General features: G+C 52.3%; 6 protein-coding genes and 1 non-coding gene across 7 annotated transcripts; 2 read left to right on the top strand and 5 right to left on the bottom strand.

The window, feature by feature from the left end:
• Positions 1–350: 350 nt before the first annotated feature.
• Positions 351–4,473, bottom strand: B0H65DRAFT_294567 (folliculin-interacting protein N-terminus-domain-containing protein). The gene has a single exon (XM_062823060.1). The coding sequence runs from the start codon at positions 4,287–4,289 to the stop codon at positions 594–596; it is 3,696 nt and encodes a 1,231-aa protein (XP_062678610.1). The 5' UTR covers positions 4,290–4,473; the 3' UTR covers positions 351–593.
• A 2,231-nt stretch (positions 4,474–6,704) lies between these two features.
• B0H65DRAFT_294548 (uncharacterized protein) lies at positions 6,705–8,150 on the top strand. The gene is made up of 2 exons (XM_062823059.1): positions 6,705–7,791; positions 7,856–8,150. The coding sequence occupies exons 1-2, from the start codon at positions 6,968–6,970 to the stop codon at positions 7,899–7,901; spliced, it is 870 nt and encodes a 289-aa protein (XP_062678609.1). The 5' UTR covers positions 6,705–6,967; the 3' UTR covers positions 7,902–8,150.
• A 1,454-nt stretch (positions 8,151–9,604) lies between these two features.
• B0H65DRAFT_294525 (cation efflux family-domain-containing protein) lies at positions 9,605–11,441 on the bottom strand. Its single transcript, XM_062823058.1, has 7 exons — positions 11,262–11,441; positions 11,114–11,163; positions 11,008–11,052; positions 10,687–10,915; positions 10,521–10,633; positions 10,135–10,455; positions 9,605–10,074 (listed from the first exon to the last, which is right to left on the bottom strand). The coding sequence occupies exons 1-7, from the start codon at positions 11,341–11,343 to the stop codon at positions 9,610–9,612; spliced, it is 1,305 nt and encodes a 434-aa protein (XP_062678608.1). The 5' UTR covers positions 11,344–11,441; the 3' UTR covers positions 9,605–9,609.
• A 1,180-nt stretch (positions 11,442–12,621) lies between these two features.
• Positions 12,622–19,199, top strand: B0H65DRAFT_531243 (vacuolar membrane-associated protein iml-1). The gene is made up of 2 exons (XM_062828939.1): positions 12,622–13,495; positions 13,550–19,199. The coding sequence occupies exons 1-2, from the start codon at positions 12,938–12,940 to the stop codon at positions 18,986–18,988; spliced, it is 5,997 nt and encodes a 1,998-aa protein (XP_062678607.1). The 5' UTR covers positions 12,622–12,937; the 3' UTR covers positions 18,989–19,199.
• A 494-nt stretch (positions 19,200–19,693) lies between these two features.
• B0H65DRAFT_t383 lies at positions 19,694–19,767 on the bottom strand. Its single transcript has one exon. It is a non-coding gene; the product is annotated as a tRNA-Asn (tRNA).
• Positions 19,768–20,114: 347 nt separating this feature from the next.
• Positions 20,115–22,483, bottom strand: B0H65DRAFT_294497 (Sodium/calcium exchanger protein-domain-containing protein). The gene is made up of 2 exons (XM_062823057.1): positions 21,459–22,483; positions 20,115–21,402 (listed from the first exon to the last, which is right to left on the bottom strand). Exons 1-2 carry the CDS (start codon positions 22,202–22,204, stop codon positions 20,289–20,291), a joined length of 1,860 nt encoding a protein of 619 aa, XP_062678606.1. The 5' UTR covers positions 22,205–22,483; the 3' UTR covers positions 20,115–20,288.
• A 2,232-nt stretch (positions 22,484–24,715) lies between these two features.
• On the bottom strand, positions 24,716–27,928 carry B0H65DRAFT_475847 (ATP-dependent RNA helicase dbp-10). Its single transcript, XM_062827333.1, has 2 exons — positions 27,464–27,928; positions 24,716–27,396 (listed from the first exon to the last, which is right to left on the bottom strand). The coding sequence occupies exons 1-2, from the start codon at positions 27,774–27,776 to the stop codon at positions 24,911–24,913; spliced, it is 2,799 nt and encodes a 932-aa protein (XP_062678605.1). The 5' UTR covers positions 27,777–27,928; the 3' UTR covers positions 24,716–24,910.
• Between the last annotated feature and the right edge of the window lie 45 nt (positions 27,929–27,973).

Genomic DNA, 27,973 nt, shown 5'->3' with positions numbered 1-27,973 from the left:
TTCCTTTAAGAAGTTACCTACAGTAGTATACAAGTGATTATGACCACAGGCCCGTTGCTGTTGAGCACAAGATGGAATCAAACGTGGGTATTAACTGCTAAAAGCTAAGAAAAACAGGAAGATTCATTCATCGTGGTGTATCATCAAATCAAGCCCTTGCCCAGGCTACATGCTACATGCCCTCTGAAACTCACAACGCCGTTATACCCCTTCCTGCTTTCCTCCCATGCTATGCCTCCTTCTTCCCCCTAACTCCCTTTCAATGACAGTACTAGCTTAGAAAGTGTATGATGTGAATGTTTCTAGTAATACATTGATCGGTGCCCGGTCACCTCGAAAGACTGGTGTAGGCGTGTAAGGTAGCCCAACCTGGTTGCTGTTTCTCCACCATTCGACCAAAGGCGGTAGGCGTTTATCGTTGTGGTGAAAGACACTTGATAGTGTATAAAGACATTGGTAAAGATAGATTCTGTGGCGGCTTAACGAAGCTGGTGTTGAATACCTGTATGCGGGTGCCAGCATGGTGGGAGACCAACAACAAAAGATAACAAAAAAGGGAAAAACAAAGGGTATCAACAGAATTTCACAACAAATCACTCGCTCCCCATATCAACACTCTCACACCATCTCCTGACTGCCTCTCGCAGTATGCTTCCTGGAATCCTTTGGGCCTCCAGGCTCTCCCTCTCTCGCCTTCGACCTATTCCTGAGCTAGCTTCCTTGTCGCCAGCGGTGCTTTGCCCTGAGCTTGGGTCCAAGTCTTCTATGACTTCACGGATAATTTCTTCTAGAGCCGACAAGATCACCGTCTTGCATTGTGACCTAGGGACTTCCTGAGGGACAACAAGCTCCCTTGGGCGATGGTAGGTGTCCTCTGGGTGCTGCTGGGACGACGTGCTGTCACTCCTCTCTCGCAGCTTGCTGGTTGAGCGCGAAGAGCACTTGGAGCTTCCTTTGCTGATATCGGCGGCGGTAGTAATGACCTTCTCCACAGCTTCAACCAAGGCATCATCTGAGCTGAGTAATGTCTCTTCGATAAACTCATCCTTAACGTGTGGTTCGAATGGATAAGGCGACGGCAGTGTGGGTGCTGGGGAGACAGCTACCGGCGTCATAGTGGAAGGCGTGTTCGGGCCACTAACCAAACTAGCCTTGACGAGACGACGATATCGTATTCGCGTAATCGTGAACGTAGTACTATCGGCGATGATGGCCGTGCTGACATCTACCCACTTCTCCGTGGCACTTTCAGACGAACTGGGGACCCACGTCGTGGGTGGTTCGGCTTCCATCGAGGCCTTAATCTGCTCCTTGAGGCCTTCTTGCACCGGCACCGCCTGGAGTACGAAATCTGGATGGTAACTCTTCAACCAACCAGCAGCATTCAACGGCCCATCCCCATCCACAGATACGCGCGACGACTGCTCAAACGTATCGAATGCTGTGCCAAACCCAGCGATGGATAGGTATCCACTGCTCGATGGCGAACTCACTGCGGTTTCGAAGGAGGCAAGATAGTCGGGAAAAGGGATATCGACGTCAATAACTCCGTCATCGGTGATGGACGTCTTGACCGGAGACTCAAAGGCACCTGAAGGATCGGGAATCCTTTGGGGCTTCTGTCCGGGAGTTGTTTGGCCCGAGAAGCTTCGGTTCTCTCCAGGCACTTCAACCGGCGACTTTGGATTTCCCCTTTGATCCAGGGCAGCACGAGTTTGAGCATCCCCAGGTTGCCGCATAGAGCTCCGTCCGGGTGTTTGGGGTGGCATGGATGCCCTGTCCGTGTCCTTCCTCATCGGTGGGGTTGTAGCCTCGCCTTGCCCAATGCTGCCACTACGAGGCTTTGCTGAGACGATGGAGCCCCTTCTTCGCGTGCTCCATAAGCCGCTGATAACACTCCCCCACCTCGAAGTCTGCCGTTGCTCACCGGTCATAAAGCTCTGCGAACCTCCACTCCCAGTCCGCGAGATACGCTTGAGGTCGTCGGCAGCAAAGCTGTTGCTGCTGCTCGGTCGAGTACTAGCAAAAGAGTCGGCGCGATGGACCATGGCAAAATGAGGGATGCTCATTTCAGGGGTAATGGCTCCAGTTGTAGCAGCACTGCTTTTCCGCATAGTCGGATCGATGCCTCGGATTGGGAGATGGGTTGTCCGTATCGAACTGGCATCGGAGGCTCGCCTCTCGTGCCTCGATTCCATGCTCAAGTGCGCCAAGTTAATCGGAACTGCGGCAGTACGTGCGCCTTGCGACTGCAAGCTGAGGTTTCGCGAGTGAGATGCTCGCCCGGGACCTGTACGGCGGTTGATCCTCCTCCGCAGCGACTCCTCCTTAAGGATAGGCACAATAAGCGACGGGGGAGACTGCGAAAAAGTCCCGAGTGATGCAGCGGTACTTGGCCGGTGAGGACGGACACCGGGAACCTGTTGGGATGCCGGCAAGAATGCAGCCAGTAAGAATAGTAATCTCCTCGCGACGCTTTTGTCTTGGGCCACAATAACAGTCCGACTGGGAACCGACGCATCTGCGTCCAAGCGCCCTTTCTGCTGTATACAATAGCGACGCCGATAGAACGGGGGACTTAGCGCTTGTAACCAATCGGTATGTGTCGCAAGAAAGCCTGTGAGTAAGTTGAAAAAGAAGCCCTGCTCTTTGCCGCCAGCCCATTTGGCCACCCAACGAGCTTCCTCCCGCCAAATGGGCCAACGGTTCTGTCCAGTGACGACCCGCGCCGCTCGAATGCCATCAACTATCCTGGCCTTGGCGTAGTCCGTTTCCCGGCTGATATGTCGATTCTCGAGAAGACAGTTCGGAGGTAGTGTAACGTGTTTTGCATTTGTCTTGGGTGGTTTGGGTGGAGGTGGATCGCCGCTGCGCCGTCCAGCTATTGATTGGCCTTGTGCGATCTGAGGGGGGATGTAAGCCGGAAGAGGGTCAGGGGAAGCGAGATCCGCCTGTAGAAGCATCGATAATATAACCTTGGCAACAACAAATTGCAGCTGATTTAGCGTCCTCATAATTATGTCCCAATGTTTTGTGATAACATCGATTTGGTCTTCGGTGTCACTGCCGAAAGTGGTCTCAAAAGACTCAAATCCATACCCTCCCTGGCCAACCATAGTCCAACCTGAAGGACGTGTTGAACTAAGGGAAGAAGGAAACGAATCTTGTTCTTGGTAAGAACTGGATCCCCGAAACCCTTGCCTCGACGTGGTGGTAGGCGTGGGGTGAGGGGAGGACGGAGGAAGGTTGATAACTAATGCAACCGCGTACATGGGAGTTCTCTTCTGTTTGGGCTGCACCTTATTCTTTTTACTTCTGACGTCTTCGGCGGCCTGTGGAAAGGGGTAACCTGTGCTTTCTTCGGTAAAGGAGGCCCCCCGAGGACTGATCATATCTTCCTCAACAGGTAGACTCACGGGGAACAGTCTCGTAACGAGGACTCGCTTACGATCTGGCATACGGTTTGCTGTAGTAGCGCTTTGAGCTCCGGCATAAGACGGCATGGTCTCCGAGGAAAAGGACTGTGAGAGCCGACTCGACCTCATACTTGCCCTCCCGATGGAGCTCCGCCTGTCAGCAAACGCCGAACCGGAGTCGGTCTGTCTGGCTTCTGCCGGTACCACGTGAACCTTTGTCGATGTTCCTTTGTATGCCATGAGTTCAGAATTGCCGAAGATGCAGCTGGAGAAAGTGGCAAGTTCCTCACGATACTCGCGCATGTGGCGTTGGGAGTCGGATTCGAAGTGACCATGGCCCGGAGTTCGGCCATGGAGGGAATTTCGATTTTCAAAAGCACCTTGTCGTGTCTTGGGGCTGCTGGACTGGATGACCATAGGACGTTGTGTATGGCTGAGACTGGACTTCCGTGGAGAGGTCGGGTTCCGGCGGTTATCTTGGGCGGAATAGAGGGATGAAGGACCGCCCATCAACGGGTTGACTTGGACGGCAGGCGGCGACTGGCTGTCGTAGAGAAGGGAAGAGGTGAGGGAGCCTAGAGCATCCTGCATAATGATGACGCGAACATCGCGCACGTCGAGCTCAATACTGCCATTGTAGTCGTAGGCATTGGTCGAGGGGCTCGCGGTGACAGAAGAGAGGCTTGATAGGGGGAAAACGTCGTTGAGACGCTGTTCGAACAAGTCCTGCGGATCGGGAAAGAGAAGATTTCGAGTGTGTATGTCTTCTTGGACCGAATCTAAGGAGGTAATGGATTTGTAGGAAGCTGTCTGGGCTGAAGCGGAATCTCCGGCGCCCGAGACAGCACCGAGGTTGAAGAGTTTCCCGAGCATTCTTTGGAGAGAAGAAAGGGCTGACAGTTTTGTTCGTCTTTGTATAAACAGTCAGTCCAAGGCGAGAACGGTCAAGATGCAGACAAGTCACGGAGTGATCGTCTTCAACAGCATCCTCTTGGGGCGGCCAGCCGAAGGGGTTGCATTCTGAGCGGTGCGGTCGCCATACGGAAGAGAGATGAGAGTAAGGATGTCAACAAAACAAGTAAAGGGGGTGAGTCGTCCTCACAAGCAGGTGGCTTGATTCCGTGGGGTTCGGCGCAAAGATGAAATACCAGACAGACGAATGTCTTGTAGCTTTCCAACAATCCTCGTGCGGACTGGCTCGGACTGGCTGTCCAGTGATGAGCAGGGCTCAGAGGTTTGATCTACTGCGTAGTGCGCGTGGAAAGATGGAAGAGGAAAGCAATCGGCACCCCCGAGTTGCTGGCGATGGAGTTGTCGATAGCTAGACGGTGGTGCGTGGCCTCGACGACCGATACCCACGACCGACGAGGGACAGAGGAAGAACGGGGGCGCGAGACGAGATCGTGGGCGATCTGGACTTGTCTAGGACTGCCGTGGATCCGGACGTCGCGGCTCCTCGGTCGCAAAAAGTGGTGAGGCGAGGCGAGGAAACGCAGTGAGTGGATGGGATATAATGGGCCCAGTGAGCCAAGGTCTGCCAGGTATATAGCGTATATAGCGGCGGCCACCAAGTCTCGGCAGTGAAGTGTTGTATGTGTACTATGGACGCAGTTAGGTACACATACCGTCGACTGAAGGAGAGAATCGACGCGGTCGGTCTTGTATACAATATCCACACTGCAGGTTGTGGATGAGGCTATCCGGGACGGGGACGGGGACGGACGGGAAGTGGAAGTCATTGGAAACTTACCGAGTTGTGAAAATGACAGGGTAGAGTTAGGGTAAGCCGTGTAATCGGTAATCCACGGCGACCAGGTTCCTCTTGATTCGAACAAGATGAATGACACGGACACGCGCGCGGGGCACCTGGGGGAGCAGGGAAGGTAGAAACACACAAACGCTGTTTCCCTCTGTTTTCACGGACACGTTGTGACGACAGGGAGCATGAGTACAGGCTTCAATGGTGTTTGTTGTTCAGTTGTAGATAATGTTGTAGTCGAGACCAAGACTCCCCGCCGAGACTGAGATGTGAGACCCAGACTCCCGTCGAGACTCACACCCGGACTCTCCTCTGGCAGTCACGGTCGCGAATGGAACCTGGCGGGGGTTCGGAATGGCGGTGACGACGTGTGAAATCCGGTCGAGGCTCCCACGCTCCTTCAGGTTCCAGCTCAATTCAAAAGCCCGCGCGGGCCCCAAGAGGTCAAGAACCGCAAGGTCACACTGGGAAGTCGCACTGGAGTCGCACTGGCATCCAACTTCAAGGCTCCACTGACTGTGGATTCACTGGTGGATGCAGACGAACTGTGAGCGGCAGACAAGGCTCGAGCTCGGAGCTCCAGCACAGAGGCCTCGACCCAATGGCACGAAACACAATGGGCCTTCCATTGGGGTTGATTTGGTACATGAGTTTTCATATTCTGGATACTAATCGACACCGTTAAAAATCGTTCAAATTGCGAAGTGGACTGCGCAACCCTACCCGAAACGGGTAAGGTGACCTCACTAACACTCGAGTAGGGAAACTGAAGCGAAGAGGTACTCAAGTGATCGCTGCGTTCGGCGGACACTGAGGTGGTGGCACATATCAGCGCTACGTGATCGATACCTCAACTCGTCACAGCAGGGGTAGTTCATGCAAAGTACCCTTGAGTACCGGAAGATAGGTGCATGTAGGTATCTGTACGACATCCAGACTCGCCGTCCCCACCAAAGCCCACCTCAAGCCGATGACCCCTCTCGAGTCTCCGTCCTTGCCGTCATCCAGATGCTGGAGCTCGACGTTGGAAATTCAATTTTATTCCCATCCACTTCTCCAGACTCGTCGTTGCTGGCGCATGGCAAACACTTTCACATTGCATACCCGACATCCAATGCTTCTCTCATACCGCTTGCTTCAGTTACGCACACGACGTTGAGGCCTCGATTGCCGAAGACTGCGATCCCAGATCCGCCAGAACCGAACTCGGGCCTTGCCTGGTGCCTGGAACTGGCCGTGCTCCAACGTCAAAATGGATGCCCTGAAGCTGAAATACGTACCTTTTCCCTAGATCGCGCTTATGAGGTTGCATCCTTACTTCACGACTGCAACCCAGGTGGACTGCTGGACGATCAATTCCAGCAACGTTATATTACTGCCACCGGCGACACCTCCGAATATTTGGACCCCGGGATTATTCCGCATCAGCTGTCACATGATGGGAACCCTTTGACGTGGGCAATTCGAAACCGTGGTCCATGGCATCCCGCATGCTTGCCGAGACCCTATTTCACTAATTACTCAAACCGGCAGCATCAGGAAGAAAGAAGACGGGATCTCACTTCAATTCCGACTACAGTATGAAACTTGCTATCATCCGATCTGACTCGCAGACCACAGCCTCGCTTTCAAAAGAACGTCCAAGTGGAGACCCCTTCTGAGCGGCGATTCAAAGACATGCCTTACCCGCCCGATACAACATTAGATCTAGATTTGTCGGATTTGTCTCGCTATTCCCAACGGGAAGGGTTCATGTTCCAACAGCTCGACATATCCCTCACGTGCCCACATCATGAAAAAAAGAACCAGAGATGTCCCCCTCCTTCTCTTTCGCGAGCTCCAAGGCCAATGGATTTACACAGGTCTCAGACCCTTGCAACATGCACAACCAATGGCACACCAACCAATAGATCAACAAGAAGGCGTACAAATATGGCCCAAGGAGGAAACCAAGGCTGACGTGATCGTTAAGGCTCATCATGTACGGAGTTCTAATTTCCCCCGACCGGTATTGGCTACCCCTCACTGGCGATGTTGCTTGAGTTCTACCTACGGCAAAGACTTTCCACATCGATTGGGATGGAGAAACTATTCACGTCGCAGTCAGAGAGGTACAGGTACAACCGCAGAGCCTCTTCTTCAACCCCTCCGCTCCGTCCTCTTGGGTTTTCCTATTCTGTGCCGCTTTTGCCCGACCATCAGGGTCTCATCCGAAAATTCGCCAACTTACATAATGTCTACCACCCTTCGGCATCCGCAAGAAAAAAATCAAGAGGCGAAGATGGCGCTGAGAAATCAGGTACCAGTCAGGTACGTACATCAACAGTTGGGGGTTCATCCCTGTGTGCCGTTTGATCTTCGTTTCTCGTTTCTCCGCGCCCTCGCCGCCCTCTTTTCCCCCTCTGTTGATCACTCCGTATCACTGGTCGACTGTCCCCCATCTACTACGCACAACACACAATCTTCATTCTTAACCCCCACGCTGGCACGTATGCATGAGACGTTGTTGCCGTTGAGCCGTTTGAATCGAACAAAGTCTTTCAACGTAGGGTCTGGTGTACCTACGATGCAGACACAAACGTCTATGCAGAATATCGTACATACACAGTATGTTAAGTAAGCTGAAGAGATATATGGTACAGATTAACGCGCAGCACATGTGCATCTAACAGCATATCAGATGCGACACCCAAAAAATGCCTACTTCGCACATAGACTGCGACTAGGAGAGATCTGTCAGGGCATATGCTGGATGCCAGTGTCGTACAGTTGACTCTGCTGCAATTCTTCTCTTCCGTCTGTTTCATTTCTGTCCTGACTCATATCGGCGGCCCGTCTTTGCAGGTTTTCGAACCCACAGCAAAGACAGAGAGGCAGACCGAGAGACTGGTTTGGAAAGCTTGGTAGGAGGCAAGGTCTCACAGGGTAAGGCGAACCTTGTGAAGTCTCCAAAGATCACCTCAATGGAAATAGGCAAAAAAAAAAAAAAAAAAAAAAAAAAAAAAAAAGGAGGGGGGGGGGGGCGAGTGCCCTTCTAACTTTTTTAACTGATTGCTCAAGAAAAGAGCAGAGCGTTCATCAAGGGGACTAATTGCGACTTTTCTCACGTCTCTCCCGCGACATGTTATGTATTGTGCTTGATCACTCCCCACAACCTTCGTCAACCAACAACATAAACTAAACGTCCACATGGTGTATGGTGGCTTGCTTGCTTGCTTGCGCATGTGTGCCGCTGCAAACAGAAAAGAGGCAGAGAGGCAAGGCGGGCGGGCGAGCTACACCCACCACCATTGTTGCTAAAGCGAAGAACAGTTGTTTGCTTCGGATAACCGATATACCGTCCGTCATAGGTACACACATCAAGCTATCAAGACTTGACGACATCAGGGAAGGATCCTTGAGATAAAACTTGAGTAAGGGTTGGTAGAGACTCGAGAAGGCTCTTCACCGCTTCGAAGAAGGCAAACGCGATATATACTTGAATTTGACGGGCTCATATCCATAATGTGCAATGTGGGTGGGCGAAATGCTGTGATCCGGCGCAGTATCGTGACTACTTACCATAGGTAGCAAGCATACATACGGCGAAGGGAGATTGTAAGTAGTGATGAGAAGTGGTAACACCACATCGATGGACATTGTGTGACAAAACAACCTAAGCCTATGGCCAATTGAGAAGGAAATACCTAGGAGCTCAGTTTGATGAATGAATGGGTAGTTAACGTACGCCAGATGAATGTACTTGTATCTTATTGACTAACTTACATATGTACAACGAACTAGTCTACAATTGTGTATTTTAAACACTCTCATCCAGAAAGTCGGCTTTGTATTAGCGACCTGTTCTGGTAAACGGGTCGACGGTGTGCACTCCATGAAAGCCGGGATTTTGTCACTGTTGCTTCATGGAATCCAGGCACCATAGGCAGTTTCACTACAGTGCATGCCAGAGTAAGGATATTACCTAGAGGTCTGGATATTACATAGAACAGAGCAGACGGGTTCAGATGATGTTGATAAATTGAAGAGAAACATATAAACATTCACTACTTAACGCCCCAAGGAAGAAGAACTAGACCACACCTCCAAGAAACGCATGGGAAACAAAGAGAAAAACAGACCAACCCTAACCTGACGTTGTGAACAGAAGCATTTTGAGACCGAATCCTTGATATGGGACCGGCTAACAAGAAAGGGTTACTCTAATCTAGTCCATTGGGGGTTTTATACTTGCGCGATAATGACCATGTACAAGATAGATGCAGAAAAGGGGTGTCGTATGCGGGTGTTTGGTTGGGAAGACAAAAAGAGTGGCTTCCAGAACAGAGATATCAAAGAAGGTAGATGACTGGAGAGGAGGGATGGAGAAAAATATCTACACGAGTGTTTTGAATGCCAATGTTGTACCCAAACTAATACTCTGACAATAAAAGCTCACTGCTCATCAGGGGCAACAGGCTGACAACACGCGAGCCCAGCACAGGATCCCCTTCCACACACCAGATGGCAAGTCGTCGCCGTGCTGGCCCGTCTTCTCTTTGCCAGTGAGACACTAGTGGTGGTGATTGACGAAGACGCGCTAGTAGCGCCACCGCCAGGTGTTGTCATCGTCGACTCACTTTCGTCCACAAGGCCGTCTCCGTCCGGCAAGGCTATGGTTATGGTCGGGGGTGCCTTGCAGGTCGGCACAAGCTCGTATTCTTCGTATCCGGGAGGCAACTCGGGTTGAATAGTCGCCGAATGGATCCCGTAGGCGTGAAGACACTCACCGATGGTTCTCGCTTTGTCCATAAAATTCACGATACTATCTTCGGTGAGGACGACGTGGACCGAGGCGATGGCCTTGTGCTGGTCGAGTCTCCAGACGTGCAGCTCGTGGATCGAATCGACTCCTGGAACCTGGTTCGTGAGGGAAAAGTCAGTTGTTGTTCTCGTCTTCTTGGTTTGGATTTGACATACCTTCTCAATGTCGTGCTTGATATCCTCGGTTCTTACTCCCTTCGGAGCGCTTTCGAGAAGAATCTCGCCGCTGTTCTTGATCAGGGGCACAGACGAGAGGATGATCATGATAGCAATCCCAACACTAACACCGGGATCGGCATAGAAGCGAGCATCGGACTTGACTAGCCAGATCAGGAGTGCGGCCATGATGACTCCAAGATTGTTGATCGCATCGCCCATGACGTGAATGAGAGCGCCGAGCATGCCCAGGTCGCGACATTGAGGCTGCTGGATATCAGGAAAGGAGGAATGCCGATGTTGGAAATGAGGGTGGAAAGGCTTTTGTCCAACACAACTGATTAGTGTCCGTATCAAGTAAGCGTCGACTTTTGAGTTTGCCATACAGACTCTGTATCTCCACCCGCCCGGCAACATGTGTCGAAGTCAAGAGGTACTTCATGGCCATGTCCATGCGAATGCCCTAGAGAATGACCGTGGCTCATATGGTCATGTGGCTCTGCGAGTGAACTGTCAGATTTCTTCTGGCTCATGGGTCCGCGACCAACCTACCATGCAGGAATGTGATTGTGATAACGTTGAGCGTGAATCCCACACATCCCATAATCAGCATCAATTTTGGGTCTTCCACTCTTTCGACGGTGATGAACCGCTCAATGGACTGGAGGAAGATGCTCGTTCCGAGGGCAAGTAAGAAGACGCCATTGAAGAAGGCGCCGAGAAGGCGGGCGCGCTGCCATCCAAAGGAAAACCCTACAGGTGAGCCGGTCCCTTCGGTCTTCTAGGAAAGTGTCAGTGCCTGAACCGGGTAAGATGACACAGAACTTTGCAAGAGGAGGAGTCTCATGGGAAAGAAACGGAAAGACAACTTACAATAATGGCGGTTAAGGTGACAGCGAAACTGATCAGGTCGTTCAACTGGCCGGCAAACTATTAGCATGGGCTACCATGGTTTCTAGGGTACGGATTAGAAAAGTACATAGTGAAATGCGTCCGCCGTTAGAGCCAAGCTTCCTGTCTTGAAAGCAACTGTGAGGTTGTTGTCAGCAACATATTCCATTGTCACTTCAAAAAAAAAAAAAAAAAAAAAAAAAGACAAGTGGCAACAGAAGTAGACGAGAACAGACCAGCAAGTTCTGATACAAAAAAGGCAGAGGATATGGCTATTGTCGCGGCTAGCCTCTGCTTCGGTCCAATTTTGGGAGCCATTGCTTAACGAGCAAGTGGCGGGAGATGTCGAGGTCGGTCGGAAACCAGTTATAGGTGTTTACATGGACGGCCTGGAAATAAGAAGGCTAGTTTGATGTCGATGCTGAGACGATTGAGGTCCAGTTGAGATCGAGGAGGGGACTCTGGCACCGTCCCGCCTTCCCGGGTCGGCTCGATTTAAGGGAGCAGGTGCATTCTAGCCCGGTTGGGTACAGCAGGTGCAACGGAGACGGACTTGCATGTGAACCGTGAGCCATGAAGGTCCTCTCCCTTCCGGAGGGCATTTGAAAGTAGGGAGCCGGTCGGTATCCATCGACGTAAGGCGGCCATTGGACGGGCTGGTGATGCTATTCTCAATGATCAAGTCGAGCAGCATTTCGTTGGTGAGTGACTAGCAGCCAAGAGATCAAGATGGATGACAATGGCACGTTGGACCGTGTACCCTCTTCGACGTCAAAAGCGAACAAAGTCGACACCGGTTCCAATGAAAAAATCCACCCCATTGACGAGGTACGGTACAAAGCTTCAACCAATAACTCCTAGGAACAGTCGATGCTGTGAACAACTTGCAGCTTGTGCCTTGATGGCTTCATGACTGGGTGAGTTGAATCAGATCCGCTTTCATTTTCTTGCAGAAAAGTGTCTCTGATCCCTCCCCGCTCGTTGGGCATATGGAAAGCGCGCATCCTCAACAAGATATGTCGTGGTAGGTGACCACTAGCTTGAACCTCTTGATGAGAAACCGACGGCAGCAAGGCATGGGCAAGGTGTGTGGTTTAAGACCGGAAAATTGCTAAGCAGACGTGGTCTGTCTCAGAGGGGCCTTTTATGAGAGACAGCGAGGCTCTGACAGACAGCTGGAGGTTGGTCATTGACGTCGTACGGGCCTGGGCTACGGAGCACGGCGGCGGCGCTGCCACCTCACGACTTTCAGATGGATACACAAAGATTTCCCATCATCAGACAGCCGTTCGACTTTGGCGGGCAGCTGGCTTGGCACTTGGATCAACAAGCGTATGAGAATCTTTACATTTGCCGTCGCGGTCCGAACGGCCGGGAAGATGATGGTGAAGTTTGATTTGTAAATTGTTGAAAGGTGAAGAGCCATCAAGGTGCCTCTCTTGGAAATGAAGTCCAATTGTCATATGGTCCGTGCGCTATCAAGGTGCCGGCATCGCAGTAGCTGGGTGCAGGAGCAGGGCGGTGAATGAGAGGACACTGAATTCTGCCTCATCCCACTGTCAGAGTGTCAGTACAGGTACCTTTATGACCGTACCTGCAGCTAGCACAGATGGTCCGAGCTCCTCTGAGGACGTCGTCTCTTTGCGTTTCACTCCCAAACCGAGACTCGATCTCTCACGGCGACATCGTGCCAACCACTGCATGTATTTAGACGATGAAATAAACTCAGTACACCCTCAGCAACATCCGTCTTACATATTCTTCCCTGATTCCCTCGATCTGCTCCAGCAGACTCCGATGCGTCTCGTAGGCATGGTGGCCTCGAGATCGCAACCACCGACAGCGAGCTAGGACCTGAGCATCTGACATCAACGCATGGAACTAAGCCCATGATTAGTGTCAGACGGCATTGATGGCGTCGCGCAATGTCTCTTCGGGGGTGCCGGGACAGGCCAGGCCGCCCAACTGGTCGTCGCACCTCCGGCAGTTCAGCAGAAACAGCCTGGAGCGCATCCCGGATATGCCCCGGTCCCCGGATACCGTCTCTAGTAACTCGACCATCCGTGACCGGCCCTCTTCATCCTCAAGGCGCTTACGTTTTGAGAGGAGATGGACCGTCACCGTCAACGAGTCCTTTGCCCGCGATGAAGTCTTGCTCAATCTTGATCTCATAGGCGATGAGGCAAAACCAGGCAGCCTCATGGCTATCGACGTCTTCCGGCCTGATTCGGAGAAGCAAGCGCAAGGTTCTCATCACCATCACCACCACCACCATCATCACCATCATCACAAACAGCCCCCACCGGACCGCACGAAAGAGGCTGCAGAAAGTCAACAGCGTTACATCTTTGTCGTCAAGGACATGCCCAAGGAACTCAAAGCCCGCTACCCGAGTGTTGAAGTCTACGTCGCAAAGCATATTGCTGATGTCTTCGGCATGAGGAAGGGTTCGCAGGTTACCCTGACCCCAGTACGCCCCCACTCCTTACTTGTAGCCGCGTAGAACCCTTACTAAACTATTTAGATTGATGATCATAACCCAGCCATCGAGGCCTCTCATGTCGAGCTTTGCTTCAGAGACCAGTACATGTCCCGCTCCGACATGTGGCAGTTGGCTGTTCGTGAGCTTTCAGAGAGGACTGTCTACAAAGGCCAAATGGTTCTGTTCATGGGCACTCTCAAGGCTCAGGTTACCGCTGTCTATGTCGAGGGCCGCAAGGTACCATCCGCATTCTTCGGCCACAATACAAAACCCATCTTCCGAAGCGAGTCTGCCCGGTACGTGCTTTTTATCCAGATGGCGCGCGAAATGTGGGACTTCGATTCAGATGGTTCTGGTGAGATCATGTTCAACAAGGTTGTAAACGGCTTTCTGCCCGCCTTGTTTAAGAAGTGGGCATCACTTAAAGTCAGGCACCTTGTCAGTATTGTTCTCTTTGCTCGGGTTGAGTATGACACAGGCATCTCCACCGAATTGGGCAATCCGGACGTTCATAATGACTACTACACCGGTGTCCAGTCGTCTGGCGATCGTCGCCCCTATAAGGACTTCTACCGCGTTGTTGTGAGCGACATGGGTAGCGGCGAGTGGACCAAAATCCTCTACCAGTTGAAGCGCGAGTTCAATTACTTCCGAAGAGATATCAGCACCTTCCATCAGAAGGCCATGCACTCCTTTTCTTCTTCAGACGACCCAGCCGACCAGCAAGCAGCCTTGAACAGAATAAAGGCCGAGGCGTCAAGGGCCATTTATGGCAATTTTCTAGAGGCAATCAACATGGCATCCTCGCTGTTTGCGCACGATTACATAGATCGTGATCTGATGCGAACCGGCATATCTGTCATCGTCATAAGCCCTAGTCCAGGTATCTTTGAAGTCGAGTACGACGCACTGCGCCGTACCACCGAAGCCTTGGTTGGAAATGGGATTGGTATTGATCTTATATGCATACCCAAAGCTCCCCTCCACTCCGTGCCCTTGTTCCGGTACCGCAACCCCGAGTACTCGACAGAACCGACACATCATCACAAGGCAAAAACAGCCCCGAGTCTTTCCAGTACTCCCAAACAGACAGCGCCGATGATTGGGAGCTATAAGAGCTTTAACAGCATGGCGGGGTCATACTCCCCAAGCAGAGGCACCGACATCACTCTTCATGGTGATTATGCTGGCTCTGGCTCGGCCCAAGACGAATGGAATTATGCTTTGCCGCAATGGCTACATGTCTCGTACTGGACAGGCGAGTCCGAAGAAACCTTGTCATACCATGGCATTGCTCTATCGGTCTCTGATGTTTCGCAAACACAGTCAGGGGACGACTTCTTAATAAGATGTCGCATGTATGACTTGCAAATGCGCAGCGTCATGGAAACCAACGAGATCGAAACCAAGCCGTTGCACCTGGATCCTTATTTCCCTCATAAGGCATTGCAGGCAAGCAACGTACCGAAACCGTACATTGATCAAGATGGCAACGTCTTCATACAGAACTCCCGCATCCCAGAAACACTCTTTGATCATGTGTACGGGTTTCAGAAATTCGCCCCGGATAAGCACGCAAAGTTGGGGGAAAAGTCACTTTGGAAGCAATTGCAGGACTACGACGACTCGAGAGCGCGCCAGCCGTCATTACGCCGCACATTGGCGCTTCCGAGACATGTACGGGAGTACGATGATTCCGTCAGGCGACACCATGCTGATGACGCGAGTCTTCTTGGGACATCATACACTGAGCGTAGGCCGTCTACGAGTGCCTCACAAATGACAATAACTGGGCATGGATTGGGTCAGCGCTTCAACGCCGACAAACCCGAATTGCGTAACCGTAAGACGGTCGACTTCGACAAACTCAACTCCAAGCGTTCACCTACAATCATTCCAAAGGTTCCAAAGTTCATGAAGCAGATCAGCCTTGGCAGCTCCGGTTTTCGCATTGCTGCACCAAAAGCTGCGACGGCAGAACTTAGCATTGAAAGTGCGAATGCTGATAGATCATTGACATCTTCAAGGGCTCTGATGAGTGCGGGCACTGCTGCAACTCCAGCCAAAGCAGTAATCAACCGGTCAATGTCGCCCCAGATGTTTACGAGTGGAACTCCCGCTTTCTCCCCTTGGGGCGCTACACCAGGCTCGTTCGCGCCCGGCCATCAGTACTTCGAGGGCACTCCAAGCCGGCCGATGCCAATCAAGTCGCAACAGATTCCAACTGACCCTGCAGCCAACATGCTATCAGGCTCAATGCTCGCCTCAACACTACGGGCCGATTACGTTCCTGACAATCGTGATCTCTTCTACTCAGATGCAATCAGAGCCGAGGATGCGAAGAAGGTTTACAATAACAAGCTTTTGGCCGGAGCGGTACCGGAATTACCGTCAACTTTATCGCCGACAACCGCGTTGTCACCTTGGCTGACGTTGGTCAACCCGTCGAACCCTGATAGCAACAAGGTCGATATTGCCACGTTGTACAGTCGTTGGCAACATGTCTTTCCTAGGCCAAACGAGACGCGGGTGATGAAATGGAAGTCTTTGTGCTCCCCCGCTGCCGTTCCACTTACCACAGAATACTTCCCTACCAAGGCACAGTTCGAGTCAGAGTACCACCGTCAACCGTACAATGTCTCGCAGAATGCCGATGATGAGTTGGCCGAGGAACCCAAGTCACGCGACGAGATGCTGCGTGAGATGATCAGTCTCAGATTCTGCCAAGGATTCCAAGTCGTTGTCGGCCCAGCTGTTGCTAAAGCCTTTGGCCAGAAGCAACTCAAGGTTACCGACATATTCTCCCGCGACCACACAGCGGAGGATGGTACAAGCATCTTTATGTCGGTTGGCAACACGATTCACCAACTCTCGTGCGTGAATGGCACCGAAATTGAAGTTAATATCTTTGTCCGGAAGCCGATCGCCTCGCCGGAACTGTACGATGACCGTTACTTGTACAAACCGGCGATACGAACCCTACTTGATTACAGTTACAAAACCCATCCCTTTGACATGGTGGCTCCTACGCCCGATAGAAACTGGAATTATGTTGATGCATTCGTTGCAGGACATAATGACGAGTTGTCAGAACATCTGAGGTTCTGGCGCGCTAGGTTCGTCCTGATACCAATGACTGCTAGACACTCGTTTTTCCCCAAGACGCAATATGGGGACAGTGAGGAAGAGATCCGCATCGAAGGTATCCGGAAACTCGCCCAGATGTGGCAGAAACACAGGTACGTCCCGGCGAGCGAACGGAGCTTTCAAGCATCGCGCCGCAAAAAGGATATGAACCCCCTTGATATCGTCTACAAGACAGAAGACCCATCTGTAGTCATTGCGGCCGAGCTGGAAACCCTTCCGCTGTTTGAGGGCCTCGAAGGTGGGCACAGGAAGGGTCAGCTGGTCACAAGCAGAGAGAAATTCTCAAAGAAGAATTTCAGTCTCGTGGCATTGGCAGAGGCTATCCAGCAGCCCGTGGAGAATGGAGGCATTCGTATGCAAAACCGGCGCTGGCATTTGCGCCTTCATTATAACTGCTTCATTGGGTCTGACATGACCACCTGGCTCCTCGAGAACTTTGAAGACTTGGAAGACAGAGAGGAAGCCGAGGAGCTCGGTAACCGTCTGATGGTCACTTCAGATGACAAGTCAAAGGATGACAGCAAAGAGGGAAGGAAGGAAGGCGGCGGCCTCTTCGTGCACGTTGAAAGGCGTCATCCTTTTAGGGATGGCCAGTATTTCTACCAGATCAGCAGCGACTATGCAAAACCTAACCCGCCAGGCTGGTTCAACACAAGGCGGGTTCCAGTGTCTGTCCCATCAACACCGCATTCGGAAGTACGGGATTCGCCAAGGTCCAATGTGTCGATGTCGAGGCCAACGTCTATCCACGAGGACAGTTCTCCCACGTCTGGAACGGTGACCCCAACGGCAGCTATGATGGCCGGTGGCAAGAAGCCCAGGGTGGTTCTGAGCAAAGTCATAAAATACGACGTAGACCATCGAAAGCGCTCTTACCGGCCCGAAGTGGTTGATCTGCATTACGATAGACTTCACAACCCCGACAACTGTTACCACATCAGAATCGACTGGATGAACGTAACCGCCAAGTTGATCGAAGATGCTATCGAGGCATGGGCTCGTGAGGCGGCCTTGTATGGGCTCCGGCTTGTTGAGGTTCCTATCGCTGAAGCTTGCGATATAACGGAGATCAACCCGTTCCGCCGACCGTACGTGATCAAGCTGGCTGTCCAACCACCGAATCAACAGCCCATCACCTACTTTGATCCCAATTCGTTTACTCCTCAAGCACAGCCGGGGCGGCATTTCTATCAGAGGGCTCTCCTAAGAAAGTTTGACTTTGTTCTCGACATGGAGCCAGCGTCCAGCTTCCCCTACAACGTCGACGTGTCTTATTCATGGGGCAAGCCAGACTTCAAGTACACGCAGTTCATTCACCGATCTGGTACTCTCATCGCCGAGATCACAGACGAAGGCGACATTCTCATCTTAGCCAACCGTCTCTACAACAACCGCACCGCCGCCCAGCGCGAGAAGGAGATGCAGCAGAAGGGAGGCGGAGGCGGAGCCGGGGGCGACAACCTCGGTCCCGGCCCCGGCCCCGGCCGCATCTCAACACCAGGCCTCTACGGACCCAATGCCCACCCAGACCAGCCGACCGCCGTTCCCTCCCCGCTCGTCAAACCAACAACAGCCTTCCTCTCCCCCGCCCTCCGGCCGCACCTGATGGGGCCCATGGCCAGCGGCCCCCCCTCAACCAACGGCTTCGGCATCACAGGCCAATCCCTCAACCGCTCAACCGTCACAGTCCCTGTAACCCCCATGAGCCAAGACCCTGAGGTGGTCAAAGACGAGCTCGAATCCTTCTGCCGCGACCGCTCCGCCCTCGAGGCCTTTTACCGCGAAATCCTCGAGCGCGAAGCGCACCCGCCCGCACCCAACACCACCCCCGGCCTCGCGCCCGTGACGGTGCTGTCAACCACAGCAACGAAAGACTACTCAACCCTCGCCTCCACTCCTCGTCACCTCGGCACTGGCACCGCCACTGGTACGGGTCACACAGTCCCCGACACCAACATCCCCACCCTCGGTCTTCCTCCGGGCGTGCTAGCCGCAACAGGCGGCACCGGCCTCAGCAACTTGAGTGATTTGCAACTGGTGGGCAGCGGGACCGGGTTGGGAATCAGTCCTGTGAGAGTGGGAAGTCCGAGCTTGTTGTCGGCTGCGTCGGCTCATCCCCATCCGATGATGTTGAGGAGAGCGAGCGTGCAGGAGGGGGTGATGGGGAGTAGGATTGGTTTGGGGATTGGGGGAGGTGCGTCGGCTGCTGCTGCGGCTGCTCAGGCGGCGGCGGCGGCGGCGGCGGCGGGAGCTGCGGCTGGTGGTGGTGGTGGTAGTGGAACAAGTGGTGGAAACAGTGGTGGTGGTGCTGGGGGAGGTGCTAGTGAGGACTGAGGGAGAGTGTGAAGGAGGGATAGGGCGGTAGGGGGAGATAGGACATGATGATGTTGGGAAGTGGATGGGTCAAGATGTTTCTTGTCCCATGATGTTTGAAAAGATGTAAAAGTATGGATGGAGATTGAATGAAAATGATGACAGGCAGCGTATCGGAACATGATATGAAAATACGAAGTTGAAGTATTACCTACTTACTATAACAGTGACTGTTCATTCAGTACGATGCCAGGTCAAAAGTGTATATAGTGAATATCAGAGCGAGATGAGTGTCAACTGTCTTGAGCTCAAGTATCCTGCATGCTGTCTGGTTGTACAAATTCTCACAGTCGCAACTATTTCTGGCTTAAGTGGTCGCTTTCAAAGACTGACGATGGATTCGTTTCGCTTGTCGTAACTGCTCCTTGCACATTAAAGAGTCCACCATGTAAGCTTTCCCATAACTCTATTCTGCAAGGCCAACCGATAGAAATCTCTACTACCGACGACGAACACCTGGAGTTGCTCAACATATGTAATTACCATCATCCTGTTCGATATGACATGATATTCGCCGGCAGGACAGAAAAATACAACAACCGTCTAAAAAAAAGAAGTATCGATGAGATACAGCACGGTTACGCCCCATCCCTGCCTGCACTGCATCGCATCACCAGAATCCATACCGCTTGCAGACAAAAATGACGCAAAAAGAAGAATTTCAACCTCCCTCGGTAAGGATCGAACTTACAGCCTCCAGATTAACAGTCTGACGCGCTAGCCAATTGCGCCACGAGGGAATGTTTCCTGATTGTTGAAAGTTGGTTGTTGTTGTTGGGTTTATATGTTCTAATTTGGAGAGTTGACATATCTCCATTTATGCTATTTCCTCCCATTCCTATTCTCGTCTCTCCCTTTTTACCACTATGATTCCTTCTTGTCCACCCCCTTGGGTGGTTTATCCTTTCGTGCATTCCCTTCCCGCTGACAGATACATGGTCATCAGCCTATTAGTAGTACCTCGACGCCCGATCATGAGCCTTGGAGGTCCCTACTTTAAAATATGTACGTCGGATAGGATAGTGTAACTGGGCTGCTTGCTTGCTCGTTTCTAGTAAAAAATCTGGCGCGCGCTAGCTAAGAAATGTTGTGTCGTTAGAATCGAAAGAAAAAAGACCGCGTGCCAACTGAAATAACGAGTCATTGCTCTCAAACGTATAATATGTGTCTAATCGAAATTGGGCATCGTATCCATCTTCATCAAGTTGTTTTCAGGCCGTGCTTTACCCTTTGCACTCAGGACCCTTTGCACTCAGGGCCATCACAAGAATTCGGGTAAACTGTAGAGAAGGAAAAACACATTAGCATCAAAGAGTGCCAGGGAGGTTGGGCAGATATCATCAAACTTACACCAAGCGCAGACAGCCACGATGAGATACAGACAAATAAGCAGCATCCCCTCGAGCCAATGGCTCTTTCCGTCTGCAATGAGGTAGTTAACCAGCAGCACCGAAACGAACAGCACCGCCACCTGAAACGTGTCGAAGCTGAGCGACATATCCTCGATGCCCATTCCCCAGCCGATAATAACGAGCAGAGGGATGACGAACAGGGCGACCTGCATGCTCGAACCGACGGCCACACCGATGGCCAGATCCATCTTGTCCTTGATGGCGACCGTGACAGCAGTGGCGTGCTCGGCGGCATTTCCGACAATGGGCAGCAGGATAAGGCCAACGAACTCTTTGCTGACTTTGTCTCCGGCGGTAATGGCACTGATGCCGTCGACCATGTACTCGGCGCAAAACGCGATGATCACAGTAGCGATGACCAAGGTGACAACGGCGACAATGAAGTGCAGCTGCGGCTCCTCGCCTTCCTCCTCCTCCTCCTCCTCCTCCTGATGGGACGCGGTGTCCAGGTGGTTGCGGATGCTCTCATTGTTGGCCTGCGAAGGAACCGCGTGGCCTCCTACCATACCAGCAGGGCCTACCAAGCCCTGGGAAATGGCGCCGTCCTTGAGATCCTTGCCGCCTCGTAAGTTGAATGGCTTGGCCGCGACCTTTTGACTCTCCTCGGCGAAGACGGCGGAGTGGGTCTTTAGCTGGAACAGGAGATAACCACCGTAAACGAAAAGCAGAATAATGGAGACGCCGCGTGAAATTTGCGCCACCTTTTTGTCATCTGTGTTAGCCGCCATGTCAAAGACCGTAGGTACAATGACACTGGCGACGGCAAGCGCAAGTAAACTCGCCGCTGTTTGGGCGACGGTCGTGTTGAAAAACTGTTCCCGTCTGTTGAGACCACCGCAGAAGAAGCACATTCCCATAACCAGAAGAAGGTTGGACAAGATACTGCCGATGAGTGAAGTCTGTACGACGACAATCTCGTTGTGCGTCAGAGCAATAACAGCCACAATCAACTCAACAGCATTGCTGTGGGAGTGTTAGCACTGTTCTCTACCGCCCTAACCAATGAAGTTGATACTTACCCGAAACTGGCATTCAAAAGTCCGCCCAGTACTTCGCCCGTTCTCAATGCAATCTCCTCCGTCGCAAAACCCAGCATGGCCGCAAGAGGAACGATGGCAATGAAGTTGACAACGAACACCGCAACGCGGGGTACCGACTCAACATAGTTGATCGCAATACCTACCGGCGCCGCGACGAGTAGAACGTTGAGCCACGAGTTCAACAATGTGCGCCGAATCTGATTTCCCACGGTGAACGGCTCCTTGGGCTGGAGGTGCTTGAAGAAAGTCCTCTCCTTCTTCTCATTTTCCTTCTCGGCCACCTTTTGTCCTGCGCCGTTCAGTTCGGTCCGCGAATCGTTGGCGCCTGTCCTCCTGCGTATAAGACTGAGGCTACCGTTGCGTTGATGTGCGGAACCCGTAGGGACCTGTGTTGATTCCACATTTGTCTCCCCCGTAAGCCCAGTCATCTGGCTGGTGGGCTCCATGTCCTGCATCTCGATATTCGCGTGGTTGTAAGAGGGCTCTCCATTTGCACTGTTGTAGCCATTGGATACCCGTGATGGCGCCGTTGCTGAGTGTTTGATGGGCGACGTATCGTCGAGTCCTTCGAGCGCCATCGGCGGCTGAGAGTAGCGTTGTGACTCGGGCACGTCCCAGGTCGAGCTTCTCTTGTTTCGCCAGGGGTTCATGATCGAGTTGCTGTCGCGGCTCACGCGATGCGCCTCCTGCCTCACCCTGAAATTGTTGACTAGATTAAAAGACATTGGATTAGATTTTGTTTCATAGCGTGGAATGGCTCCTGTAAATCAAGGCCCTTATCCATAGATTTTGTGATGCCGCACTCGTGAGCCAAGGGTGATATATGTTTGTTAACCCGGCCACGGAATTGCGCGTTGGGAGTTCAATGGTAATGTTGGAACAAAAAGTGATGAGTACACAGCCCCGTTGGGCGGACCATTTGCGCATGCGGCAGGGCGGCCGATTTTGTGTTGGGCACAGCGTGGAGGGCATGAAGGGTTGGTATTCGGGGTTGGCGGGTGTTGATGTAATTGGGCAGATGCAAGATACTTACAAGCCATGATTACTCGATTGCTCTATTCCTTCTCAACTTGCGCTCGCACTCACGCTCAGTCAGACCGCCTTAAAAGCCTTAGACTCGTGTCGTCCAGTCGATGTTGCGCCTTCGGAAGCAAATCGCAGTCGTTTTTTTTGGCGATGCGTTCGGGTGCCGGGTCAATTCGAATTTGGAATCCGGGAGAGATGCGCAAATCGGTGTGAATGTCTCGGTCTCGGTCCTACGAAAGGTGAGCTTGCTAGCCCCTCGGTGCTGGTAATTCTTGGTCGTTTCTCCGCCAAGGCGCCCTCCAGGAGCAAGTCTTCGGCGATGATGTTGAAAACGTTACCGTGCGGGATATTGATTAGGAGAAGAGTTGTAGGTTCGAAGATGTAGAAGGGGATTCTTCCCTGCAAGTTAGGGAAGCGCCGAAATTAGTCGCTTAAAACAAAATGAGGCGTGGGACGATCCGATCCCACGTTGACAAGCGTCGAGGGATGGGCAGTGTATGCGCAATAGAGGAGAGGCGCGATAGCTTGCCGTAAGAAGGGAGAAGACTTGGACCAAAGGTTTTGTTCGAGAAGTGAAAGGTAGTCACAGGGAGAAAAAAATCTGGATTGAAAGAGGTTGGAATGGTGTGTGTGGCCGATACATGTTGCTATGAACAACGGAAGTGACAGGGGTGAAACTTGGTTATTGATAGGTACACGTAGTACCTCGAGTACCTATGTATTGTCATCACGTGAGCTTTCCCTTCACCCAATTTCAGCATTTCTATTCCCAACAAAGAAGACCCTACCAACTACCTACTTTGTTGGTGATTCTTCGTTGTGCGCCGTTCATACTTTACGAACACCACTCGAGCTCCAAACGAAGGGAGGCGGTCTCCCTCCGTCTCCACATTCGACGATCGTAGCTGAACATTCTCCATGGCGGCTAGACTGACTCCATTCCCAGCATCAGGGGTTTCAGGTTGCTCGAGGGATGGAGCAAAATGGGGTGCAACCCCTACTAGCTAACCCAAGACGTAATCGAGCACATGCGATTTGGTAAGTTTGGAATTGCAATTGGATATCTCTGGGAAACAATGCGTAAAAAGAGGAGCTTATCCAGGGACTCCAGGGTCCAGTCGCAATGCAGATGTCGTCCATTCCATCTGTACGTACATTACCCGGTAATTCACTCCGGTATCAAGATTCTCGTGCACACCTCTATACCTAAGGTAACCTCGAAACATCGTCTTGCGAAAAAGATATTGTGTCCCAGTCTCATACTTCTTCTTTCACACCTTCCACATTTCCATCATTCCTTTCATTACCAACTGCTGGCCAGGCAGGCGGCATCCCTCACATGCAAGGAAGTAGAAGTTACTTCCTCCATACGTACCGGTACCTGCCCGTTCGGAAGCTGCCGAAAAAAACTTGGCCGTACGTCAAAGACCACAACCCCTGTATGACGTCGATACCCAACGTTAGAATTTACTCTATCCAAAACACCAAGGGCATCAAGATTTTAAAACTGCCAGTACCTAGAGCCAGGAAACGAAACAAAACAAGATGATGTCCCACCGCCGGCGACCTACAGGATCTCGATATGTTTGAGTGCCGACAAGAGACAAACTGAACTCCTACCCACCGGCCACCGCCTTTCTTACGGGGCACCGAAGGTATGTACACTACAGAAAAGTCTTGACAACAATGGAAAGTGCAATCAAGCTTTTTCGCCAAGCGATTGCCATGAAATGCCATGAGATTTCGAGATGCTGATGGATGGCGAAGGCTTGTTTTCCTTGGCCGAACTTGGCTTTTTCATGTCCTTCATTGGTAACACCGTTTGCCCTGGATGTTTGGTCACCAACTGCCGGAGGTCAAAATACTTCGTGGTTGTGGTGTGTCAAACCAAGCCAAACTTTCCATGTCTGAACAATCAAGGCCCCGTCTTTACTATCTACGCACCACAGGCAACACATCGAAGCGATGTATCAATGCGCGCAAAATGATAAACCAATAGTATCCTCAGATGAAGCCAACGATGATACCCAAAAAACCGGCTTTGGGCTGCAGTACCGTTTGCCAGTACCTTACACTACTGTATTACAACGTTGCCAACGACCAAAGACCATTCGTGTTCGGGCAGCCTATCCGGTGTATGACGATGTAACTGCTTGAAGGCACCAGTTTCGGTCTTCTGTTGGGCTGTTGGCTGCGCCTTGCGTTGGTGAGGTGTGAGACGCATCGATAGGCCCGATGAATTGTTGGACGCTCAGGGTTAGGGTAAAGTATGCAACGAATCCCTGACGTTCGAATATTCAGATCGTCATGAAGATAGAGCCTGAAACTGATAACCAATTGTGCTAGCTAGTGCTACTTGCTGCTGCTGAAACAAACCGTCCCTTGGTATTAATTTAACAACCGCTTCACCTCTTCTGCCTCTTAGCCGGCCTAGCGTTCTTCTCCCGCTTCTTCTCCGCGACCGCCCTCGCCTTGCGGATATCCGTAGCAGTCTTGAGCTCCCTCTTGCTACCCTCACCATCCTTGTACTTGCCGATTCTCTTCTCCTTGGCCTCGGCAACGCGCTTCTTGCGGACGTGGTAATCATCTCTGAACTTATCCGCATCCTTGGGCGCCTTCTCCATCTTGTGCTTGTACCGCGGCTGGCCAGGTTGGCCGCCAAAGTTGCGGATGAGCTGCGACTTCTCCGTCTCGCCGATCGTCGGCAACTTGCCGAGACGGTTGTCCTTGCGCCAGCGGTCGAAGCGGCCGCTCTTGAACGAGGCGGCAATCTTGACACCGGACTCGCCGCGAATCATCTTGGCGCCCTTGGAGCCGTCCTCGTCGTTGGCGACCGCCACGTACTTGCTGTGGCGCTTGTCCCAACGCATCTTGGATTTCGTGGGCACACCGAAGTTCTTGGCACTTTCGTCGTTGGTCAGGTCCATGGTAACGTCGCGAGCGGCCTCGACGAAGCTGTTGCCGCTGTAGCCGCCCGAGTGAACACCGTAAGCCTTCTCCTCCGCGAGGCTGGTGGTGCGGGGCGTGTAGGACATGAAGATCTCGGGATCTTGGAAGTTGACCGGGCCACCCTTCTTCTTCGTATGCATGCTGCTGGATACTGTGACCTCCATCTCGGAATCCGAGTCGTCGGCATATGGGTCTTCCTTGTCCTCCTCTTTGTCTTCCGCCTCTTCCGCCTCTTCCTCATCCTCAAAGTCTTCGAACGCGTTGGTCTCCTCGCCATCAGGCTTACCCTCGGCATCTTCCATGTCCACGTCCTCATCATCCTCGTCGTTAGTAGTCTTGCGCTCCTTGAATCTGGAACGCATATTTCGTACAACTTCCGCGGCCTTGTTACGGCTAGACTTGCCCTTAGGGCCAAGTTCGAAAATGGTTTCCTGAGGCTTGAAGCGGTTTATCCTGCTGAGAAGATCATCACGAGCTGCCTGGGCTTCAGCGGCTTCCTCTCCAAACAAAGGATGGAGCTGTGTCCAGCCCCTGGACTGCGCAACCTCGCGGGCTCTCTTTGCGCTCTGGCTCGAGGCAGAATTCCTCGTCTTCATGTAGAGCTTCTCGGCCTTTGCGGCAACACCCTTCAGCGCATTGAGATCAGCACTCTCCTTGAGCGTCTTCTCAACCCACTCAATGCTAACATCCACTCCATCTCTCTTTAGTGTTCCGACTACGACATCTGCCGCAAAGGAAGGGTTCTTTTGGTCGTGGCCGATGATAAGTTTCCTTCCCAGGAAGAGCTGTAGATCAAGTAGATATGGAAGGTCTGACTGACGGACCAAACCATAAGCCCAACCACGCTGACCCGCACGAGCTGTACGACCAACACGATGGACAAAGATCTTGGGCTGAGATGGGAAATCGTAGTTGATGACGTTGGCGAGAGCAGGCATATCGATACCACGGGCGGCGACATCGGTGACCACGAGGATGTGTGTTCTTCCCCTACGGAAATTGTCGACTTGGATCAAACGGGCCGTCTGGTCGAGTGAGCCGTAAACGTAGGACACGGCAAAGCCTGCAAGCTTCAAGAGGTTCACAATGTACTCGACGTGATGTTTCGTTGCTGTGAAGACAATGGTCGAGTATTCCGTCGGCTTCTCCTTGGGATTGGGTCTATACTCGCGTTTCCTTTTCCTCGACTGCAATTCGTCACTCTCTTCCTTTGTGCCCTCGGGCGGACCCAGGGGAATCTTGATGACGTCGTGGAGAATATGAAGAAGGGCACCCTCCTTCTCGCCGCCCTTTACTGCGAAGAAAGCACTCTCGAGATCGGGTGACACCTTGGTTTCGGCATCCAATCTGACGAGGCTTGGCTCTTGGAGACCGGCTCTGGCGAATTCGACCAAGGACGATGGGAGTGTCGCGGAGAAAAGAAGCGTCTGTCTGGAAGGAGGGAGGGCGTGGAGAATTTCGGACAGCTCGGTAGCGAAACCCATTTCGAAGAGGCGATCGGCTTCATCGAAGACGACGTATTTGATGGAGGCCAAGGACAGATTCATTTCAACCTTGAGATGAAGGAAACGACCGGGTGTGGCGATGATAATATCGGGGTTGGACGCCATCATACCGAACTGCTCTTCCAGGCTGTCACCACCGACGAGCAATACGGTCTTCAGATCGGTACCTCTGCCGAGTTCCTTGACGACCTTGAGGGTCTGCAACGCAAGTTCACGCGAGGGGGACATGATGAGCGCCCTCGCGCCAACACGCGGACTGTGCCCCTTCAGCCTCTCAATCATGGGGATGACGAATGCTGCAGTCTTTCCGGAACCGGTTCTGGCCATGCCCACCACATCCTTTCTCTCCAAGACCAGGGGAATCGCTTTGCGCTGAATGGGTGTCGGGACGGAGAAGCCTTTTCTGGTAATCGCTCGGAGGAGATGGGCGTTTAGACCTAGGAGAGTATCAGCGTCATGCCTCAAGTATTATGAACTTGAACCATGGGACGGGAGACTACGCACCCATTGCCTGGAAGCCTCCACCCTTTTTGACTGATTTGCCCTGAATATTGGAGGACTTTCTTTGCGAGCTCCGTGTGAGCGAAGCGATAAAGGCCTCGTCATCATCGCCCTCGCCGTTAAAGCTAGGTAGTCCATCATCGCCGTTACCGAGAAGATCGTTGAAGTCGAGCTCGAGACCGCTGTTCGTAACGGCTCCCTTCTTGGTGTGGTGCTTGCTGCTGTTGTCTTCGAAGTCGCTGTCGTCGTTGAACAAAGCACCGGCAATGTCGACCTCGTTCTCGGACGGTGTGGGGGACGCCGCGCGTCTAGGCATGATGGGCGAAGGTTGTGTTGCTGTCAATTGCAGCACAAAGTCGCCAAACTGAAGATGCAAAGACGGACGGGGTTGTAGGTTGTAGCGATCAATGCCTGCCCGTCACCCGTAAATTTTGGATGGTCGACTTTTTAGTGGGGCCGATGTGACGCTTTTCACTTATCAGCTTATCAATTACACCCAAGGGTCTTGGCAGC

The sequence above is a fragment of the Neurospora tetraspora genome, assembly GCF_033439725.1.
Source record: "Neurospora tetraspora strain CBS 560.94 chromosome Unknown B0H65scaffold_7, whole genome shotgun sequence".
NCBI classification, from domain to species: domain Eukaryota; kingdom Fungi; phylum Ascomycota; class Sordariomycetes; order Sordariales; family Sordariaceae; genus Neurospora; species Neurospora tetraspora.
Note: the sequence above shows the minus strand (reverse complement) of the source record. Positions and strands in the feature narration are given on the sequence as shown.